The following is a 20,117-nucleotide window of genomic DNA, read 5'->3' on the forward strand; positions in this document are numbered from 1 at the left end:
AGCTTACAACACACAAAAGATTAAACTAATTAAGCCATTTTTTTGTTTATTAAAAATAAAACATTGTCGTAAATATATTCATGGTTTAAGTCCCATATATATTATGTGAGACGGCTCTAATGATAAAAACTGTTTATTTTGGGGTTTTTAAATATTTTATCTTCTATTTCACTTTGAGTTTAAGAGGTATGATTGTTCAATATTCTCCGGAAGTACGTGTACGCCGAGCGCCAGCAATTAACAGCTCTTATTTTGTAAGATTTTACGATTCCAATGGTGCTTACTACTATAAACAAATCAGTGTAGCCGTAGCTTCCATTCGCATCAGAGTTGTTCCAACAAAAAAACATGCAACAAATTGTCAACATTTACATGCAATTGAAAACTGAAACAATTTATTGAAAGAAGTTTATTGAAACCAGTTTATTGTAGTGTACATTTACGTGTTTTTTAGTTGCATAAGTGTTTTCAAAATGGACTAAAAGTCATTGTAGACTTCCTTCCCGGTAACGCGTCCACATTAAAAACAAATGAGTGTATAAAAAAACTGTTAATTGATTAGATGCTATCTTTGAATATGTATTGATGAGACTGTAGAAGATGAAGAAACCATACGGACGAACAAGTCATACGTTATCTCATTCAACTTTGTCTATCAAGAGGTTTATAGTCAATTTCAGCATTTGAGAGCAGAAACATTTCTTTTGTTTTACGCACTTACGCCTTTAGATTTCTACTTGTTTCCTTACAATCAAAAGAACAAATTTGATTCCGTTGAAGATATGAAATGGAGAAAGGCAAACATACTGAAGGTTTTCGTGTAGCATTGTAGGGATATAAGAAGGGTGTATATTCAAGATAATAAATAAAAATAATGGTAGGTTTGTTCCACTCTGCTAGTCAGGACCGTTCTTGAAATGATTATTGGAAGCGGAAATGGAAGCGTTTATAGATATTTTCTGCGCAATTTCTAGCTCTGCACGGTTCTTGTAACAGTACTTGCTATCATCAAGTATCGAAAAGACCGTCCCGGAAACGGTTCACAAACGATACCTAAGTCCGTTGGAACGCAAAAGAGAATCGTTCGTATAACGGTAACCGCCGGTTGGAACACGTAATCTCTATTGCGCAGAATCGTAGCGCAAAATCACTGTACCAAAGACGGTTTTTTGATGGGTTGGAACGAACCTAGTATATCATATAACGTAATGAATCATAACCCACTCTGAAGAGGTTTGTAGTGATTCATCAAGTAAGTTATAACCATAAATGCAAGACTAGAAAAATAACTACAAAGATACAATTAGATAGAATTATTAATAACCTTAAGTAAATTATATGATAAACTGGATGATGATATATAAAGTGATATAGGAGTGGCTAAAATATTTTACAATGAAAATCTTGTTTTTTCTATTTTTCATGTGGTAGGTGATATTTATATTAAAAGCTGGACATAGGCTTTTCGCTTGTATGTCCGGTGTCCCGCTTGTCCGGCTTCTGTTAGGCTTTGTATATTTCGCAAACGAACGAGCGCTGAGCGTGGTCGAATGCAGGCGAGTCGACTGTCAGTCGCTCTGGCAGTTGGTAGTCCCGCCCTATAGCAAATGTTTTGATTAACTACAAACCTGAACAATAACAAAGAGAACCTTGGTTTTAAGAATTCCTTGTCCGTATCACTTTGCGATTCCATGACGTAAAGCAAACGTTGCAAAAGTTTTTTCTTTAATACACAGCAGATCACCTGTTAACGCTGTCGCTAAAATGTTGGTTGGAGAATATGATTTAAAACATTTGATCTGTAAGGATTTTAACAACTGCATTTTGAAAGAAACGGAACTCTTATGTAGGTTTCTGCTGACCAAAAATTGAATAATTATTTTTATTGTTTAACTTGAAGAGGAGTTTTGATTTGTTTAGATTATTTTTTTATTTTGTTTTGCTTCGGGAAGTCGTATTTGTGCAATTTCATTTCATAAGAATTTAACAATGTTTATTTTGATATTTAGACTGATTTGGCATTCGTTTTTTCTAATATTTCATTAGAATTTAACAAGATTTATGGTAATAATTTTACAAACAATTATTTTTTTGTATCTATTAATACTAAGACACACAACTGGATAATCTAGGGTGTCTGGTCTTTTTACCAAACTTGCTGGTTTGTCCGGTTTGGCAATTTGGCAATTTGGCAACCCTAATATATTCATAGTGAATGTCAGTTGATATTTAAATAAAGACAGAAATTGGGTTGTAACGCCAATAATAATTTTCACAAAAAAACCTATCATTTATTTAAATTGATATAAAATAAAAAAAATAAGAGGTGGAGAATTTGTGAAATCAATTTTCATTTCTATTATTAATTAACAAGTTTGATGCACCTTTTAATTATCTAGATGTAGTGAACTTGTTCTTCTTTACGTAACATCCTACTATTCTAATTAAAAGACATTAATAGTTCGTTTCATATTTTGTTGGACAACCTGCGGCACAATTCCATCTATTTCGCAGTAAACAATTTTTTGCTATTCGACAACATATTATCGCAATACGTTTTCCTTTTACTATAAGTTGTTTGTTAATTATTGTGACATGATGGTGTCGATACATCTTCTCGGAAAAAAAAAGAAAAGAACAAAAACTTAAAAGGGATATTTCATCAGTTATTTGTTCTTTAATGAATTCCACATAAAGTGAGGTTACGTACAAATAAAATTTTTGTTTAAAAAACGAACGTTAAATACAAAGAATACCAGGAATATAGGCAACTTCATTACAGAAAGGAGAATAGTATAGTCTGTGCTTTGTAACATGCTTTTGGGTAAGTATCTCATTAATTTAATCCACTTTCCTCATTTTTATTGAATTACAAAATGTCGACGTAGTGTCTAAAATAAAATTAACGCAGTTCTTTTTAGTTTTTTTTTAATTCAAATTTATTATTTATTTCTTAATATAAATAACTCTAAAATAGCACGTTTCTTAGTGTTTTTGAACTGTATCTTATTTATGTTTCACGAATCAAATTATTTCGAATTGTATAAAATTGTTAATTTATATCTGTTGAATTTTGTGAACCATAAAATGGACAGATTATTTAATTCACACAAATAAAACGCAATGTTTCAATGAGAAAAGTATTTCTATATTTCATATAAAACATACTTTAAATAAATTCCACCATCCTAGTATGATCTGGGCGAATGTGCGTTAGCCCCATAAGCTGAATTGACATTTCCCGTGACAAGTCCAGCGCTTGCTACCAAACCATTACCATATCCATAGTCGTATCCAGCTCCAACTCCCCCGCTTACCGCAAGGTTGACAGGTACTGAAGAAACCACTTGAGACACAAGAGGTCTAGAGTTAATGACATCAACTCGAGATTGAGAACTAGTTGCCGTCGGTATAGATACTACAGGATGTGCAGCTACAGCTAAAGGTGCGGCTGATAATACGGCTACAGGTGGTGCAGCTAATGCTACAGCTGGAGCAGAGGATATAGTTACTGGAGCTATTGCCGAGTTGGCAATGGAAGTGCTTGTAGATTGCTGGAAAAATTAAGTAAACGATGTAACCCAAACTCAGTTAAATTAGATTACTAGGTCAAATTAAAAAATTAATTTGGTGGTTGATTCTAATTCACACCATTTTCATGCAGATCATGCAATTTTAGATCCATTCGAAAAATATCTGGAAGTGAGTTATAATTTAGTTATAATTATGAAATTTCTTTATCAATATTAAGTATCACAAGTTTTAGAAAAATGAGAATGAAATCTAGGAGGGACCAGTTATTGTCTGTCAATAAAAACGAGTTTGAATCTTATATACTGAAATTGGTGGTGTTTATTGGCAAATCGATGTGATAAAGGAACCAATTAATAAATATTTTAAGCATGAGGAAACCAATAACTGACACCGCCTCGTTACAGATCTATACTAATATTGACATATCAGTCGTTTAAATGACAATTCGATTAAATGTACTTTTTGAAAAATTGAATTTGAGTGTCAACGCCCTTATCTTAATCATCTAGTACCCCTAGTGACTACCTATTAATTACGAACAATTTAACTTATTTTAAACATTCATATAGTCAATTAGATAATAATAATCACAATTGGAATTTAAAAAGTATCTGGTGTTTCAATAATAAACGATTTCCTTCCTTTCAGTTTTCAATGGCTGGATTGAATGTGTGAAATTTGGAAAGAGTGTTAGATTGTCTGGAAAGTGTAGTAATAGACTAATAGTTGAAGATATACGTTATATACCCTAACAGACATTGATCAATCGTTTTGCATTTTCTCACAGCGTGACTGTATTTTTGATCTCATCGTTCATAAACAAATTTTGACTCAGGATTTTACGGAAAGCCTAAAATATACCAACAATCAAGAGACAGAAAATAACTTAGAAGTACTGATTCAGGTGTTTTCTTAAGGGTATTATTCTGATCTGTGTTTTTACAGTTAGTACAGTATCAGTTAGCACTCGGAGTGGAGCATTGAAATAAGCTTAGGATAAAGTTAGATGTTCAAAAACATTCTACTTTGTCCTTTTTTAAGTATTTTTTCAAATCTGAATTTGACTTGAGACACCAGAGGTCCAAATTTTACTAGAAACATCCTGTATAAGTAATTATATTAGTCCTTAAAGTTAAACCGATGGAAAGACACAGTTAACAAAATATAGCTTAAGTAGTTGCTCTAAACCGGTTCTGGAACGGATGTGACGTTTGCGAGTTTATCGCTATGTCGTAGTATCCTTATCGCCATGTCTGACCGCAGCGTCGATTAGGAGGGTACCAGGACGGAAGTGACGAAGTAGTAGTCTCGAAATACGGGGTGTGTTAAAAAGAGGTGACGTGACGTGTTTTGCAAGGTGATAACGGCCGACTTAATTTTGCCAGCTTACAAAATACCCCGTATTTCAATTTGGTCGACTTAAAAAACACGTACGTCGGCCGTTATCACCTTGCAAAATACGTCACAACACCCCTGTTTAACATACCCCGTATTTTGATGTTTTTTTTATGTATGTATATCTATGCTGCAGTTAGGTGTCTGATAAGACTACTACTACGTCACTCCTGTCCTGGTACCCTCCTTATTAATGCTGTGGTCATATATGGCTTTAAGGGGATACTACGACGCAGCGATAAGCACGTAAACGGTCACATCCGTTCCATAACCTGTCTAGAGCATTTACTATAACAATATCCTGTTGGTAATTTCTATTCCTGACAAAAACGCTGTCAGTTGAGGATACCTACATGAAAATACCTAGCTCAACATTTCGAATATACTTGAGTAAAATTACATACCTGCGATACGGTACTTCCAGATCCTGTTCCTAATACTCGTCCATAATTGTTATATCCGACTCCTAATGCCAAATGTCCAGCATTCACTGCTGTGGCTACTAACAAAACTAGAACAACGCTGTACATGTTTTAAAAATTCTCAAATGTTTCTTTAAGATTTCGAGAATTGAACTGATAATTATTGTAATATCAGTAGAGTATTTATATGATCGTAGACATTCTGAACAAAGTATCCTGTTTCAAATAAAAACCAGTACGTTGTTAACTGGGTTGTGATATATGGGTCATATTATACTTTATACACATGTATATGTATAAACTTTCCATTACAAGGGATTGATGAATGGAACCAAATATTCAATAAATCTATTAGATCATAAAAACGACGAAAAAAAAAATTGTATTTATGTGTTATCATCTCTTCTTGATTCATGGATGCCACCAGAATCCTGTAATCCCATTATTATAAAATTTCTATTGACTTACTCAGTGCTACAAAGGAAACACAAACATTTAGGAAAAAAATATATTCGTTTTTCAAAGTAATACCCTTTTAGCTCCATACACTTTTCCCAGCGATTTTCAAGTTTTTAGAATAAGAATCGTCAAGCTCCTCAAAATAGCCATTAACTGCCGACATCACCTCTTCATCCGAGGGGACTAAATCTGGTGAATAGTGTGCATGAGGTAGCAATTCAAACTTTAATTCATTAATTTTTGCCATTGCAATAACGGAGGTTTGAGTTGGTGCATTGTATTGATGAAACAATACTTTCCTCTTAGCCAAATGTGGCCGTTCTTGTTTGATTTCTTCACTCGAACGTTGCAATAAGTTCGTATAAACTCGCCATTGATAGTTTTTCTTTTTCTAAATCTCAAAAATTCGACAGAATCACCTTGTATGCGCATGGAATGGTCTTTGTCTTCATAGAAGCTGGTTCTCCCCTTTCTATTGTTTTGATTGTTTTTCTGTTTCACGGTTTCATCCATGGTTATGACAAGGCACAAAAACTAAGCTTTATTTCTGTGGAACATTGCCAAAAACTTGATAGAAACATTTTCACGACGCTGTTTTTGTTCCATTGTGAGCAAACGCGGCATCCATCTTGCGCACAGTTAATATGCAATGTACGTACTTTTGAAATGCCTACTACGTCTGCTAGCTCGCGCACTTTCAGTCGACGATTATCTATTACTGTTTTTTGGATTTTCTGGAGTCGTCACTTCATTTGGTCCACCACTGCGATGCTGGTAAACGCAGGTCGTATGGCCCCGTTTAAGCTCTGCTACCCAGAGCAGTTTCACCCAGAGTAGAAACTAGTTTAGCTTTCATATTGGTTGGTCTAATGTCTTTAAAATAAAAGTATTGTATCACATAACGATGACTAATTTTTTCCATGTTTACAAATCTCCAAACTTGAAACATATGCTGTATAAATTGTAACTATTGTAACTATGCTGTAACTACCGTCATCTCTAGGTCAGGTTAAGTACTTTTGTGACCATCCTCGTAAATAAGTAAAATAAGATTTTGAAGTGGAAATGTGTTGTAACGTAACTTATGAAATGAAAATTTTCTACAAAAATGATGTCTTGCACGTTTTCATCATCGAAGAGACAAACATCTAAGTACGTCGTTGTGCCACAAAACTTCCAGTATATTTTTCAATCCAATCTATAAATGCCACCGTAGAACTGGTTTTTTGCTAGTTTCAACTGATCTTTTCATATTTTTGCTTAAATTGATGAAATTATTAATCAATAGTGGAATTCCGTAGTAAATGTGAAGAATAATTTTTGATATTTGTTTTACATGAAACATAAAGGTATCAGCAGCAGCTCTGGTTCTAAGTTTTCTGATATCTAGCGAGTTTATACATAAAGAAAGCAATTGGAAAACAGCGAATATTTCAATAAACTTTGACCCAAAAATACGTTATCCCAGAAGTATATGAACTTATCTTTATTCTCTATGGAGAAATTTTCTCCAAAGATTAAAGGGACACAAGATGTTGCGGATTCTAAATGCAAAGAAAACAATTGGAATATAGCTAGGATTTCAAAATACTTTGATTCAAAAATACGTTGTCCCAGAAGTATATGAACTTATCTTTCTTTTCTATGGAGAGATTTTCTCCAAAGATTAAAGGGACAAAAGATGTTGCTGATTCCAAATGCTAAGAAAACAATTGGAATATAGCTAGGATTTCAAAATACTTTGATTCAAAAATATGTTGTCCCGGAAGTATATGAACTTATCCTTCTTTTCTATGGAGAGATTTTCTCCAAAGATTAAAGGGACACAAGATGTTCCAGATTCCAAAATTTTGATTGTCCGAGGAGTTTCTTCATAATTCCAAGAACATTGTCCCGAAAGTATATGGATTTATCTTTCTCTCCTTTGCAAAGATTATCTCCAAAGATTAATGGAACATAAGATGAATGCAAATATTGAAAAATATATTTTACATCCCGTCAATCGCGTTTTGTGATAAAAAGACTAATTGAACCATAAAAAGGCAGCAGATCATTTTGTAGAGTTAGCTTTCATTATCTAGGAACAATTTTTTAAAAGTATTTCAGTATGAAAGGATAATCAGGAAATGCACTTTCTTGTTTTAAATACAAAATTTCACATTTCACACTTCTGGCTATGTTTTGCCCCATCTTTCTGTGGTATCATATGGTATATTAAATAGATAGTTTTGATAAAATCATCTGTGAAAATATTAAGATCAATAGTTGAATTGATTGTAGGATTTATGTTTAGAAGGGAGAAAGTTAGGTTATGTTTATGAAACTTCTAATTACCTGTTTATTTTGAAGAGAAAACGTTTTATATTCATACGCCAATAGCTCATTTATAATAATTTCTTCATTGATTTTATTTAATGCCCAGCTATTGAGGCCTGTTTTGATTAGGCTATAAATATAACCTCATCATGTTATGCTAGACAGGATCTTCTTCAGTATTTGTGTTTAAATATTTATTGTTAATATTTAGTTCATACTATATCAATTCTGGCGTTTTTTCTTTTTATATTAGAAACTTTTTTCTTTGACACTAACGATAAAAACAGAGAAAGATTTATTTTTAACGCCTTACTGTGAGTGGAAGGAAAAAAGCCGAGCAGGCGGTAAGAAGTGAAACTGTGGTTTAATTTAAAGTAGGCCGCCTCGTGCAAATCCAGCTTTCAACAATTTTAAACGCGCGTTTTAAAGTTTTCATGTCAACCCAAGAAAAGCCAAGTTACATCAATAATATAATCGTTTTACATAATTTATTATTTCCATTGCTACATGGTTATAATATCATAGTATAGTCATTAATCAGGAGATAATCATAGTCCTCTTCTATTTATACTTATCATGGATAGGATTATGATAGGACGAAAAGAGGAACATCCCAAAGTCTCTTGTATTCTATAAAGATATCAAGTGCTGACATGGAACACCTACTAATTCGACTGTACTTACCCATGTTTAATTTCGTCGTAGCTAACGTCACATGCAACTTATGCTATCATCAAAAATATCTGGGAATTTGTCATGTTTTGACAGCAAAATCAAAAGACAGAAATGGCGAGGTTTGTACTGAAAGCAAATGCTCAAATAGAAGCTGATAGACGTTTGTTACAATTCGAATGTTATGAAGATTATTTAGATTCGCTTACCACTAATCAAGACGAGTGCTATTTACAAAGTATTGCAGTTAGTAGAACTATAGCAGAATTAGGTAAATGACTCAATGTATATTAAACACTATAAAATTCTTTGTAATGTTTTTTATTTAAACTTTATCATTCTCTTCTTCCTCGCAATCTAACGCCACTATTATTGTTCACCCTACTCAGTCATGTAAATACTGAGTTTCTTCTTGTGCCTTATTTTTTTATTCGCTCTCCATTCCTTTATTTTAATCAATCTGTTGACTATTGAATCACTTCTTCGTTTGATATGTTTCCTTTTATTTTCATATTATTCTCTATCTTCCGACTTATTTATATTTATCCATTCCTTATACTGTTTTTCGATTCTTCTTTATACCATTCTTCATTTGTGACTTTTATTTTTGAAGGATATAGGAGTTCTGGAGAAACTTTGAGCAAAAAACAATTTGAGAGAAGATTAGCTGCTGTCCTCGCTTATCTGTTTCCACCTTACAAACCATACGAATTATCCAGTGATGTTCTAGTTGGTGGAGATCCTTTGCAAATGGATTTAGCACATAGAGAACGACCAAACCGTGTTGGCATACTATCAACAATAATTTTTTTGAAATATATGACCAAATCAGGCTTTGAAGTATCTGGTTATATAGATTATGCTGAGAAATTGGTCAAAGAAGATTGGAAACCATTTTTTCAAGGTCGGTAATCACTATTTGCTTACAACTAAAACAAATTTCTTCATTATAAACCTTCCTGGGATTTTTAATATCGTGGAAGACGAGATATGGCCAAAGGATATTGTTAATGTGTGTTCTAACTTACTGTTTGGACACAGTTTTGAATAAAAGAGTGTATTGAAGGCGAAGATTGATGAAGTATAATACTAGAAATTGGAAATATATTATGAGGATACGTAGACAAATCGACAAACCCAAAATATACAAAAGACAGTTCAGCATCATGACACTATAAAAAATCACCTAAGCAGTAAGTGAATCTCTTTAATAACAAGAGAGTATGGAAAAAACTGATGCTTGAAGTGCTAGAAGAAAATCTTGCTGACATGGACGTGGACAGCAACAAACCAATCAATGTAATTGAAAAATTTGTAGGGCACCTGGCTAGTGTGGGAGATGTAGAACATTTTTCATTAAGTTAGATTATAAAATGGACTTTTTCTTGAATATTAAAACAAAAATAACAAATTTTCCCAGATGCCTCAAACATGATATATGTAAGAGAGTTGAATCCAGGCAAAAGCAAATCCCATTTGGAGGTTATATAAACATATTTCTAACGCTATTTGAGCTATGTTCTTGATTACTACACCTGAATTTCATTTCTTGGTTCAAGATATTGTTTGAGTACTTATCAATTTTAGGTAAAAAAAGAGTGGTTCCCAAGCCTATCGACCTCGGTTACTATCATTGGAAATCGGGAAAAGTCGTTTGCAATGATTCATTAAACTATAAAGTCAAACAAGATCCTCAAAAAGGTTTAATTTTCCAAAACAGATTCGACCGAAAAACAATAAATCCTGCTCCCGGTGTTGATCCCGGGGATAATACGATGAGAAAACGTGTTTACACAGATTTGTACGAGCTTGTTATTATATTCGATCATTTGGTTAGACAAAGAATTTGAGCTACTCAATATTATATTCATAGCAATAATAAACCTGAAAATTTTATCATGTACACCATTTTGATTTTTGTTTACATTGAAGTTGAATATACCAACAATTACCAGGTTATCTTTGTTAAAATTAACGCTCTTTAACAAGTGAACAAAACTGCATTTAGAGTTGTATAACTCTTAGAAGAAGATTCATATAACAACAATATTTTTATATTTCAAGCATTCTATGCAAGAAATTTTGATATCAAACTTCTGGACACCTGGTTAAGAACCTATTGAGTACTACAGGGCTTAATGCGAAATTGACACAAACCATACGTAATAAAAAAACTTATTCTCGTTTATAGTTATATTACAGAGCACTATAAAATTACTTCAGGATTTTGTTAAGAGATGGCACAATGAATATATGGCCTCATAGCATAGTTAGTTGTTCCTTAGTATATGAAAGATACGTGCTCTGAAATTATAGCAAGTAGCAATGAGCTCATTTCGATCCAAGAGTGTAGTATTGCAGCCAACTTTCTAATTTTGTCTGGATCTACCTTAAAACGTTACAAAAAGATGAAATGATGCTTAATCAATAAAATAAGATTTCTGAGCTCAAACATAGAAGATGTAAAATATTTCATTCCTCACTCATAATGCAGTATGTAAAAAAACTATATTTTCATATATTGGTAAATGAGAACAAGTCTTATTAGATATCAAATTAGATACACTGAATTTCTATCTGATAAAGATAGAAGAGGGAGCCGATTTTATTTAATCAGTGAGTGCTTTTGTCAGTTTTAAAATTGGGTTCTGATTAAGCCAGACGCTCAGCAATCCAGGAATTCTATGAAGAACAATCCATGGGCTGGAATCTCCTTGATATCGATGTGTTCTCTCGCGCTTCTTCCCATGATTTCCTATCAAACACTCTAATTCCATTTAAGTAGGATGTTTCCTGCTCTTCTGTCCAGTATAATATATGGGAATTAGAAAGTAGGGGCAGCACTTTTCGCTAGCGCGTCTGCTCTTTCATTTCTCTTGAGTCCAAAGTAACTAGAATCCACATAAGTTTGTGATAGTTGTTCTCAAGCCGCTAAATACAGTGCCACGAGATCTTGTTGGTTGTCTCAGCAGATATAGATGTACAATGTAGAACATTTTCTAAAAATAAAAGCAATTTTGAGAAAAAAATTGATATTTTTAATACTCATTTTTCTAAAAAAAATAGTACTTCAATTAATTCTCAACTTGATTTGCACTTTACTAGTAAGTGATTCTTGTCCAGGAGCTCTCGACATTAGAAATAATATACCAATTTATTTACCAATAGTATCCAAAGCTACTAATTTCTTAACACTAAAATTCAAATATCTGTGGTTTATCTACTTGAGGCTTGTCATTGTTTTTCATTAAGCCCTCCAAATTATCACAATTTGTAATTAGTACTATATTTAGTGAGTTTGTCAATCTACATTGAATCGAATGTAGGGTCCGAAGTTATCTTTGCATTAGGTACGGGGATTTGCATTTCATGTATGTTATGTAATACATTTGAAAGTAAAAGTATTGAAGTGACCTTTCTTGGTGAGAAATATTATGAATGTTTGTAATATAATAGTGAGATATCATATCATTTAAAGGATGTATCATATTCCATTTATTCACCTATATATTGTCCGTTAGTACTAGCAAATATTATTCAGTTATCAACCAAAACAGTTGAAGTAAAAGAACTAATTTTGAAAATGTACAAATTATTGATTTTTACTACAATTTTCGCTTTATGCAGCGCTCGACCTAGCAATATTGGTTATACTTATAGCCTACCAAGTGTTTCGACCTTTGCAGCTCCAGTAGCAGCCGTGTCTCCAACAGTGTCCGTCAATTCTGGTATCAGTACCCAATCCCGAGTCGACTATAGAACGCCTAGTTTTGTTGCTGCTCCTGCTTTAGCTACTTCAGTTGCGGTACCGGCTTTGGCTACTAGTTCAGTTGGGTTTGGATACGGAGGAGTTCCTGGATATGGAAATAACGGAGGATATGGTCTGAATGCTATTGGATATGGTATAGGTTATGGTCATTAGTTTATAGTTCACACGATGAGTAAGAATATGGAAATATATTATTGATGATGCTAATATTTGAGTTTCATTTTACTTCTTTTTGATTTGTTCATGTTTAGTATCTTAACATAATTTGGAATAAGAAATTAAAGAAATCAAATATGATATTCATTCAAACATATATAAATTTTCACAAAATTGGAAAAAGTTAGTTTTTCAAGACAAAGAATAGTTTGTTATTGGAAAAACAAGTTTTTGAAGATAAACGACAGTCTTTTGAAAAAGACAGCTTCGAAGAGACAAAAAGATTTTTTGGGCAGTCTTCCAAGAAAAATAATAGATCTCTAAAAAAATAGTATTTGAACAAAAATGATGTTTTTTTTGGAAAAGATAGTTTTCACAGATAAATGAGGGTTTGTTTTTGAGAGAGAAACAGTTTTTTAAGACAAAAGACTATTTGTTTTCGTAAAAAGACAGTTTTCCATGCAAAATGAGGGTTTGTTTTCGAAGGATAACAGTTTTTATGACAAATGAGGAAAAACCAGTATGGCAGTTTTCTTTTGAAATAGACAGTTTTTGAAAACACACGACGGTTTGTTTTGGGAAAAGATAGTCTCCCAAGAAATAGAGGGTTTGTTTTCTAAAGAGACAGTTTAGTTAAGGTTTGTTTTGGGAAAATACAGATTCAAAGACAGTGTTTGTTTTTGAAAAAACCACAGTTTTCAAAGAGAAAAACTGTTTATAATACAATACTTTTCAACGACAAAATGACGCTTGTTTCCAATATTGGCTAAAACTACCTTTAATACGTTGACTGCCACGAATTCCCTTTAAAGCTAGGCGCAAACTAAAACCGCATCGGGCCTCACCGCAACGCAATATTTTGAATCATTCAGGTTTTGGCAATCGTAGAAGATGGATAGTTCTGACGAAGAGCTTCTTTTATTCAATATGCTGTGTAACGAAGAGATGAAGGAGAAAAGAAAACGTAGAATATGGGTACACGAGATTTGCAAGAAGAGAAATGTGTATGGTGAATTTCACTCCCTTTTAAAGATTTATTAGAAGATGAAAGAAAGTTATTTCAATATTTTAGAATGACATATGTAAAATATTCTGAGCTTCTTGATACATTACGCCTAGTTTTAAAAAGCAAGTAACTATATTTCGTGAGACAATTAGCCCAGAATAGCGATTAGCGGTTTGTTTAAGGTGAGTTAAGCTATAGTATTTCTTGATCAATCTTTAAGCGAGTAAACTAAATGAAACGAACAGTAAATTATGAGACAGAAGGAAAACTTTATTTAGAAAGATACATTATATTATTTATTCAATTTTAGATACTCATTAACTGTGTTTTGGATATCAGTATTCGGATGTAAAGTAATAGTCATTGGTGCGGTTTCAATTTGAGATATTTATGGATTTCCTTCAGGCTGCTGCGTATATGTTTGGATTATGAAGTTTGAACTGTTTTTTGAACAAAAGGTGTTACGAATTATCTCGTAAATGGCTTCTGTAACATAAATCTCTTCACGGAAGCCAACTACGAGTTAATTCGTACGCAGACACGCACAGGCACGATTCGACTTGTCGCTTCTCTAAAGCTAAATCATATATACGCGTTCATATTCGTTAGTAGTATCTCAGATATTGATATTGTCGAGTGCATTACGTTTACGTCTTGAGTACTACGCAAATCTGAGTGATTCCGAATTGGACGGGATTTTTGGCAAGGATGGTAACGACAGTAGCGATTATGAACCTTCTGAGAAAACAATTGATAGTGAAGATGAAGTCGTCTCCGAACCTGAAGTTGATCCCGAATCTGAAGATAATGTCGATGATTCCCAAGCAACAACATCAAGTGCGAATGATATTTTGCGGACAAAAATTCAACAAAATCCTGAGTTATTTATTTTCCAAGAAAATACGACAAATTTTACAGTACAAACGCTGGTGGACTTATTTTTTTCGGATGAATTTTTTGCATTACTTGTGGAACAAACTAATTTATATCCTGCGCAAGAAATTGAAAAACGCAATGAAATAAAAAATCTAATAGTTTATCAAAGTGGCAAGACGTCGGTGTTGCAGAGATGAAAGTTTTTATTGGACTTTTGTTGCAAATGGGACCTTGTAACTTTTCCATCATTTGAACATTGCTGGAGCACCAACAAGCTATATAATGTAAATTTTTGGCGCTCACATATATGAGTCGAAATCGATTCCAGTTGTTACTTCGTTATTTTCATTTGGTTGATAACTCAATACCATCTGCCGACAGATACAAGGTGAGACCAATACTCAATCATTTCAATAATATTATGCGTGAAAACTATGTACCAGATAAAAATCTTTGTATTGACGAATCCATGATGCTATGACGGGGAAGATTGCTTTTCCACCAATATATAAAAAATAAAAAACACGAATATGATATCAAACTGTATGAACTATGTGAGTCCGACAGTCTTGTAATGAAAATAAAGATTTACATCTTTACATCAAGTTCAGAGAAGAATTCGTCGTTGATTGGAAAAGAAAAGTCAGCTCTTTGTGTTTTTTAATGAATTTTCTGTTCATGCAAGCCAGCATTGATTTTTTGTGTCTTTTCCCAGAAGCCATCTATCTATAACTATTCTTTTTCTAAAACATACTTTTACAATTTACGTCACAAATATATGTATTACATTTCGGCCTTCATATGGTATAGACGTTTTTATCTGCTATCAAAACGAATGTGTTCAAACAATTGTTATTAAAAATTGGGATGCAGGCTTCTACAGAATTTCACAATTATATAACTACATGTCATTTCTGAACTCCTTTTCATTTTTATTGTTTTCAGTAATCAAAATATTTTTTGTCGACTTTCCTTTGTATATCCTGAGGTTATTCATTATATAGTTTCATTAGTATCACATTTTGATGACGGTTTGAAGCCGATCATTATCCTAATGCTTCACTGGCTTTAACATATTTTTCTTTTCAAACAATGAGCAGTATTTATATAACGTTATTTACTCAATATTGCCAAACGTTACTAAATTTTATAAGGCAAAATATGCTTAAATTTCATGGAAAAAGTATACAATATCATGTGGAGAAAGTTGTAGTACGATCAAGAAGGAGCAAATATAAATAATTATGTCGATTTATATCATAATAATTGAATAAAGAATTAGTAAGTATGAAAGTATGAAATAGTACTTAAGTAGCTCCGGAGAAACTTTAAGTAAATTAACTTGGATAGAGACAGTCCTGTCAATAGTAAACAGTGAAGTAGAGTGCAAAGTTGCTCCAAATAAGTCGGAGATAATCTGAAAACGCATCATTCGGCTTAAAAGACCCAAAAGTAATATGATATAGTGAAAGAAAAATAGGAATTTCCTGAAAAATGGTAAAGATAACAGAAGAAATATATGAGAACGTAACAAAGAAGATTAAAATGGATGAAAAATCGGTAAAGCTTAAGATGGTGATTAAAGGATAGCAAGGAGATAGATTTAGTCCACTTCTGTTCAGACTACTAAGAAAATAATTGGTTACAGAAACTTAGAACTGCTAAAAATGAATGCTATATGCAAACGATGAATTTAAAAAAATTATAGAATAAAGATGAAGAGAATGGAAGTAGATAAATATCAAAAATTCAAAAGGATGAGAGTAAACAAAAAAAGGGGAACATGAGAAAGATCTAATAATAAAAGGAGAAGGATAGATAAAGTAACTAGGTACATTTGTATATCTGGCATTCATATTAACAGAAAATAAACATAGAGGTGGCGAACAGAGTAAGCAAACCAAATATATTATGCTCTAAATAAGTAATATTAGGAAATAAACAAATAAGTGAAGCATAATATAGGAAAGCTGAAACTTAGTAATAAACAAGAAGAAACGGAGTGGACCCACAGCATTTGGGAACACGAGGATAGTCAGAATAAGAAATAAAGCAATAGAGGAAAAGCTTGAAGATGAACCAATAAGAAAAAAAAATATTTGATGGATGTTTGGTGTGGTTCGTGCTTATGAAGAGAAAAATCTAATGAGAGAAGAGACAGAAACAAAAAGATATAAGAAAAGAAGAAAAGGAAGTGGCAGACCCAAGCCTATAAAACAAAATGTCGTTGATTCTTCCGAATACAGTCTGAAAGCTGTTTTATTGTACAATGGAAATAATAAACAGTCTATATAAATAAGGCACGCAGTATATTGTGAAGAGGGCTAAGAATCTATATGTACCTTGATGGAATGAATAAAGTATCAAGATTAAGAACATCAATTGGAAGTTTGCAACGATCTCAAATTCATCTGTTTGTTATTGGGTTCACTAGTTGGAATTACCAAATACTCTTGTTTCTTTTGTCTGTAGGGCAGCAGTACCAGATAGAGAATTATGTAAATAGAATCGCCTATTCGATTTTCTGTACTCAAAATTTAATTTTAACCCTGACAACTTGGAAAAAATGAGTGATGACCAGGGGCAGCTTTTTTTATCAAGATTGGGACACTTTTGAAGAACGTCATCACACATTTTGGGATAAAAATTTGATAGCGAATCACTGTCGGTCTTTAATAAGAGAAAATTATGGAAAGAAGAAGAATTATTATTTTGTTATTGTCTCTACTAAGTTAATCAAGTAATAAAGTATTCCTTCAACCAGTACTAACATTCTCATTATCCTTTCTGGCTAACTATTACCTAGATAATTTTCAGTAGGGGTATAAAAATTATGTAAACTAGTATAATTGAAGCTATTTGATAGTTTTCAATTTGTCACTTCTCAATTTATAGTTTGAGCAATCTTTTGGATGGATTAAGTAGAAATACAAGTGGTAACAGAAAAACTTCCCATATCCAAGGAAAGATTTACACTGACAGAAAATTTTTCGGTTTGCTAAGTTGTGGAAATGTTTCGAACAATCATCAGCTTAGTTAATTTGGTAGATAAACGCTAAAATCAATAAGACTCGAGCATTATCATTATTTATAGCTTTATAATATTTGATACTACTGATGTACAACTCAAAAATAACTTCAAAGACCGTACTGTTTAACTAGGTCAATGAAATAGCTCCAGCTGATTTTGTAAGTATGTGATTTATGTAATATCACCAATTTGGATTTCTGTTAATTGAATGACTTTATATTAATCATACAGGACACTTTGTTTACTTGTTTTCACTTATTATATGACAAGCGTGCACTGAGAATAGATTTCACAAATATTTTAAATTCATAGTTTTATTATCAACATATTTGTTTAGTATATAATTTGAGACTTATACTAAGTTCTAATAAGGTGTAGATGTTTAACTGTCAATTAATACAACAGTCGCTAATGATGAATAAATTATTTCGACACAAAAAATAATTAGGCATACAAGGATGGTCCCAGAAGTACCTGGCCTGACCTAGAGATGACGGTAGGTTTAAAATTCTGTATACTGGTATTTTTTCAATATAACTGTTACATTATACGGCGATGAAATTAGCAACCCTTACTTTTTTGTCAATATGAAGTTTTTTTGAAATAAAATTATAACTTAAAATCTTTGTTTTATTTGAAAATATTTTTTATGCTTGAATTTTTTTTCAAGAACTATTGGTTCTACAGAAGAGACAAAAATAAGAACCATAATTTATAATTATTTAATAAATTGAGTGAAAAACAGTAAAAATTTCGAGCAATCACCTCCTGAACTTTGTCGCATCAATTGAGAAACAACCTGTATAAATCCTGATATATGGTCCAAGCTGAGTATTGGAGCCAATGAAGCAGAAGTTTTTATTAACAAAATAATTGCATCTAATCTATAAATATTCATTAGCATTTTTATATTAACCTGAGTTTCTAAAATTTTGGCTTAGCTATATTTACTGGAACGTACCTTCTACGCTACGAGGATATATTGAAAAATTCTTATTACAGCGAACCTGCAATCTTTCTAGACCTTTCAAAAAAAATGTTTCTTCTTACTCTGCCAACCAGATCTCCACAGCTTTTATTACCTCCTCGTTGGAAGAAAATTTACGACCTTTTAAACCTTCTTCTCAGTTGATGGAAGAAATGATAGTCGGATGGTGCCAAATCTGGCGAATAAAGGGGGTGTTCTAGTAATTCAAACCCCAAATCACGAATTTTTTGCATGGCAACATGAGATTTGTGTGCAAGGGCGTTGTTCTGCAAAAACAAAACACCTTTGGATAGCTTTCCGCGGCTTTTCTCTTTAATTTTTTCCCGTAGAATCAGTAATGTCGAATAGTAATCTCCAGTTATTATTCTACCCTTATTCAAAAAATCAATCATGATTACTCCATGGCAATCTCAAAAAACTTTTCCAGCAGATTTTTGGGCACAAAACTTCTTAGGTTTTGGAGAACCAGAGTGTCGCCATTCTATCGATTGTTTCTCTGTTTCTGGATCGTAGAAATGTACCCAAGTCTCATCCATAGTAACAATTCGGTTTAAGTAGTCTACATCGTTTTCAAATCGAGCACAGCACACGATATTTACGGGGACTGAGACAGAAACTGATCTTTCCGATCGGTTATCATCTTCAATGGACAATTTACCTCTTTTGAAGCTTGCAGTTAAATTTTTCACGGTTGCATACGAAGGACATTGAGGGTATTAAAGGGTATTAATCATATCTTCGAAAATCTGCTTACCTCTTAACCATTTTAAATACAGGTACTTGATGATGGAAATCTCGGTGGATATATTTTTTCTTTTAATTTATTGCGTAACTCTGGTTCACTTTTTTGACGTCAAACTTTACTCTGACACTTCTAATAAGTTATTGTTCGTTGCTATGGTAACGCAATATTTTGTTTATGCATGGAACTGGTCAAGGCTAACTAGACATCAATACATCCCCGTATAGTATTCCAATACTAATATTTAATTCTGAAAATTCTATACACTGGTTTAATATTAATTTTACTTTCTAATACAAATTACTACATATTTTAGAATTGTCCCATCTTCAATTTATTATTTGATTTTTGTACATAATTGAATTTGTTTTATTTTGACCAGGTAATGTTAGTCGTTAGTCATATTTTTCGTGTGTTACTTACTGTAGTTACTTCATAATTACATTTTATTTATTCATGTGTTGGTTTTGTAGTTGTTTACAAGTTCTTTTCTACAAATTGTAAATAATTTATTTCAAATAGCCCATTCTTCTTCTTATTCTACCTGTATGGAGGAATGTTATCAAATTATTTAAATACATTATCAGATTTTAGTGTTAAAATGATCATTAAATCAATTAATATATGTTAATAAGTTCAATCAATAAATTAAAGAGGGAGATACTTTCACATGAGCTCAACTTCGTCCCATCGTATAATTCAAGGATAGATTCTGTACGTCTCGAAAAATGTGTCATTATAGATTTTGAAC

The 20,117-nt window shown here is 32.5% G+C and overlaps 3 protein-coding genes across 3 annotated transcripts; 2 read left to right on the forward strand and 1 right to left on the reverse strand.

Moving 5' to 3' along the window:
* Positions 1 to 3,126: 3,126 nt before the first annotated feature.
* LOC130903853 (larval cuticle protein F1-like) lies at positions 3,127 to 5,497 on the reverse strand. The gene is made up of 2 exons (XM_057816201.1): positions 5,334 to 5,497; positions 3,127 to 3,554 (listed from the first exon to the last, which is right to left on the reverse strand). The coding sequence occupies exons 1-2, from the start codon at positions 5,457 to 5,459 to the stop codon at positions 3,189 to 3,191; spliced, it is 492 nt and encodes a 163-aa protein (XP_057672184.1). The 5' UTR covers positions 5,460 to 5,497; the 3' UTR covers positions 3,127 to 3,188.
* Positions 5,498 to 8,820: 3,323 nt separating this feature from the next.
* Positions 8,821 to 10,699, forward strand: LOC130903798 (cilia- and flagella-associated protein 299-like). The gene is made up of 3 exons (XM_057816135.1): positions 8,821 to 9,069; positions 9,412 to 9,702; positions 10,386 to 10,699. The coding sequence occupies exons 1-3, from the start codon at positions 8,913 to 8,915 to the stop codon at positions 10,646 to 10,648; spliced, it is 711 nt and encodes a 236-aa protein (XP_057672118.1). The 5' UTR covers positions 8,821 to 8,912; the 3' UTR covers positions 10,649 to 10,699.
* A 1,682-nt stretch (positions 10,700 to 12,381) lies between these two features.
* LOC130903683 (cuticle protein 64-like) lies at positions 12,382 to 12,720 on the forward strand. The gene has a single exon (XM_057815911.1). The coding sequence runs from the start codon at positions 12,382 to 12,384 to the stop codon at positions 12,718 to 12,720; it is 339 nt and encodes a 112-aa protein (XP_057671894.1).
* Positions 12,721 to 20,117: the final 7,397 nt, after the last annotated feature.

Source organism: Diorhabda carinulata, chromosome 2, assembly GCF_026250575.1.
Source record: "Diorhabda carinulata isolate Delta chromosome 2, icDioCari1.1, whole genome shotgun sequence".
Taxonomy (NCBI): domain Eukaryota; kingdom Metazoa; phylum Arthropoda; class Insecta; order Coleoptera; family Chrysomelidae; genus Diorhabda; species Diorhabda carinulata.

What these genes read in the sequence shown, in the direction of transcription:
- LOC130903853 (XM_057816201.1), bottom strand. Translation starts at nt 5,459, where the DNA reads ATGTACAGCGTTGTTCTAGTTTTGTTAGTAGCCACAGCAGTGAATGCT. An exon ending in CTGGAAGTACCGTATCGCAG is followed by an intron (nt 3,555 to 5,333) that starts GTATGTAATTTT and finishes TAATTTTTCCAG; the next exon opens with CAATCTACAAGCACTTCCAT.
- LOC130903798 (XM_057816135.1), top strand. Translation starts at nt 8,913, where the DNA reads ATGGCGAGGTTTGTACTGAAAGCAAATGCTCAAATAGAAGCTGATAGA. An exon ending in TAGAACTATAGCAGAATTAG is followed by an intron (nt 9,070 to 9,411) that starts GTAAATGACTCA and finishes TTATTTTTGAAG; the next exon opens with GATATAGGAGTTCTGGAGAA. An exon ending in TTGGAAACCATTTTTTCAAG is followed by an intron (nt 9,703 to 10,385) that starts GTCGGTAATCAC and finishes TATCAATTTTAG; the next exon opens with GTAAAAAAAGAGTGGTTCCC.
- LOC130903683 (XM_057815911.1), top strand. Translation starts at nt 12,382, where the DNA reads ATGTACAAATTATTGATTTTTACTACAATTTTCGCTTTATGCAGCGCT.